Consider the following 2920-nt stretch of genomic DNA (forward strand, 5'->3'; position numbering starts at 1 on the left):
ACACACACACACACACACACACACACACACACACACACACACAATAAAAGCGGGCTATCTCTGCCCCACTCTTAACCTGGATTGATCACAGGTAAGAAACCTGTTCTTACTTGATCTTTCCTTTCCTTCCTCCCTCCCTTCCAGCTGCATTCCTCCCTCCGCGGTTACACCTAATGACCGCTATCCCTCTTTGCCCGGTGGTTAAAATAAGCGCCTACTGACACTTCCACTGGCAGATTAACAGGACAGCATTAACAGGTGCCGCTGCTAGTCTGTTTAAATACACATACTAGGCTCAATGAAGCCGCCGCTTCCCACGACTAGACGCAGTGCTGCATGCGGCAGCTCCAGGGCTGGCTGAATGAGCCTGATGCTGAACGGGATTGGAAACAGTTAAATCCGTGTGTGTTGTGGTATTGCTGGGAGAAAGTTGTTTGGGTTGCAAGGTGCTGCTAGTCAGAGGTGTGCGTGAGAGTATTTATGTCTTTTTGTTTTCTTTTGCTTGGTGCAGAGGAGAGGAAAGAAAGGAGAGAATAAAAAGCCACTTACAACACTCGCAGATGCCTCAGTCCTGCAAAATCCGCCTTGGTGATTTTAGTGAGGTTGTTTGCATTCAGATCCCTACAGGGAGAAATTGGTCAAGAAGGGACTGTCAGTACATGAGATATACTATTTTAATAAAACACGGACAAAGCAGGTATGCAGGTCTACTGAAGGTTTTTTTTTTGTTGAAACTCAGCGCGCCGTAGCCAACGCAGAATTGTCATTTGAGCGTCAGAGAAATTGAGAGGAGCTGTGACAAATTTTAATTTCAAGAAGGGGTCTCTGACTAATAAAATAAGACCTGTTTAACTCAAAGCCCACTTGTCCAAATCCGTTTTTGATTAACTTGCTGGTCTCCAGACAAACCGATGTGGTCTACGGAGGCTGTGCTAATGCAACAGTGCGAAACCACCACACAACCACAGCAGTACCCCTAACTTCAGCTCCGCGATCAGCAATAGCCTGTCCTCACATTAAACACAAGCACCAATAACTAGTGTTTTCGCAGTTCACATGACAAACCATCATTTACATCAGTTGGACTTGGCAGTATCCACCCTAATGTTTAGTTTCTGACATGTTAGTTTAAATAGGTAACCGGACCCCCCTGCGCTATTAAGATGTGGTCCCCAAGGAAAATATCCACCCACACGGTCAGCATACAGTTTAAAAGGGCACGATATCCAAATGTAACAACAAGAGTGCATTTCAGAAAACATTATATGATCATAAAAAACATTGGCGATATAATTTAGGGAATCAAAAACCAGAAAGTGTGACAAGAACGCAGTAAACTCTTAAACCCCTTCAGGAGAAGCACGGCATAATTAAAGAAGTGTGTCCAAAGTGTTGGGAGATGTTATGCACAGATTAAAGCAAAACTGCGCTGTCAAGCGTCTCCCCACTCGGTACTTACAGTCTTTCTGCGTTGCGTGGTATGTTCCTGGGCACGCCGCGGAGCCCTTGGCCGTGACAGTCCACTGTAGTCCCGGTGCAGGAGCACTGGGCCGGGCAGGGCTGGCCGTCCGCTCCTCTTGACAGGACCAGTACCAGAACACCCACCAACGGTCCCAGCGCAGTCGCCGGGAAGCGGCCAGGGCCAACGGGGCTCAGAGCTCCCACCATCACTGCGGCAAGTGGGTGCCAATATGAGACCCACAAAATACTGAGAAAATACAAGGACGTTAGAAAATAAAAGCCCTGAAATCCCCGATAGAGCTCACCAAACTCTGCACGCAACGGGATGCCGTCCTTTCCCTTGACCTCCCTTTTAAGACGTGTGTTTCTGAAATTTTGTCGTTCTGAATTTACATTTGGGTCTTCTTAGAGGGGGTACGGTGTGTGAAGGCTGTGAACCGAGAATCTGGTCCCCCTGGGCAGAGAGAGGGGGGGTCGACGAGGTGGTGGACCTGCTCTCTGGCAGCGCTACAGCGGCGCAAACTTCCACATGTCCCCGGCATGCGGTGCCCAAATCCCCCCGGTGTGTGTTGGGTCTGCGTACGTATATGTGCGTGTGCGGAACCAAGCCAGTGATACACCTCGATCCTTGATCTGATCCAGAGAAACACACTCTCACACACACTTTAGTGCATACACACACACACACACACACACACACACACACACACTCCAGGTGAGACTGTCTTGGTTATTAATTCACAACACGCGTCCGGAGGGGAAGAGGCATCAGCGCTCGTTTTTCCCAAAAGCTCAGTAGAGGTCCCCGCGGCGAGAGATATTGATTCCGATCATATATCAACTGCCGATCAGTGGCAATGGTGAAGGCAATGTGAAGGAGGAAAAAAAGCCTCGTGAAGACCAGCGCGCAATACTATAATCCAACTCTGCGTGGTGCGTCAAAGCGCTGCTCCCGAGAGAGTGTAATAGGGAGAGAGAGAGGGAGACGGGAGCGGGCACGTCTGCTACTGCGTCTGTCCAGGCAACTCTCCCTCTCTCTCTCTCTCTCTCTCTCTCTCTCTCACACACACACACACACACACGCACACACACAAAGACAAGCGCGCACACACCCACACTGCGTTTTCCCTCAGGTTTCCAACTGTCCGTCAGTCAGCAACAGTTTGACTTTCATTCTCACTGCAGTGTCCCGGTCACCTGATGCTTTATTTATCTGGCCTCAGGAAGGCGACAGAGTTTCTTGGTGTGATCTAATGTGGACAAAATGGGGAAAACCCATCTGATTCTTACATTTCCAGGGCTGAACAAAGAATCCATTTAGGCTAAGACACCTTTGATGCTCTTTTTGCAGGTAAGGCTTCAGTGTTCAAAGACACATTAAAACGAGACCTGTCACGTGATAGACACATACTTGTTGATCTCAGGATGAGCCCTCTTGCATATCCAGAATAACTGGACT

The 2920-nt window shown here is 48.8% G+C and overlaps 1 protein-coding gene across 1 annotated transcript; it reads right to left on the bottom strand.

Annotated features, from left to right (window-relative positions):
- Positions 1-545: 545 nt before the first annotated feature.
- LOC123969685 (slit homolog 2 protein-like) lies at positions 546-2313 on the bottom strand. The gene is made up of 2 exons (XM_046047305.1): positions 1460-2313; positions 546-621 (listed from the first exon to the last, which is right to left on the bottom strand). Exons 1-2 carry the CDS (start codon positions 1666-1668, stop codon positions 546-548), a joined length of 285 nt encoding a protein of 94 aa, XP_045903261.1. The 5' UTR covers positions 1669-2313.
- Between the last annotated feature and the right edge of the window lie 607 nt (positions 2314-2920).

This window comes from Micropterus dolomieu, linkage group LG04 (assembly GCF_021292245.1).
Source record: "Micropterus dolomieu isolate WLL.071019.BEF.003 ecotype Adirondacks linkage group LG04, ASM2129224v1, whole genome shotgun sequence".
NCBI lineage: Eukaryota > Metazoa > Chordata > Actinopteri > Centrarchiformes > Centrarchidae > Micropterus > Micropterus dolomieu.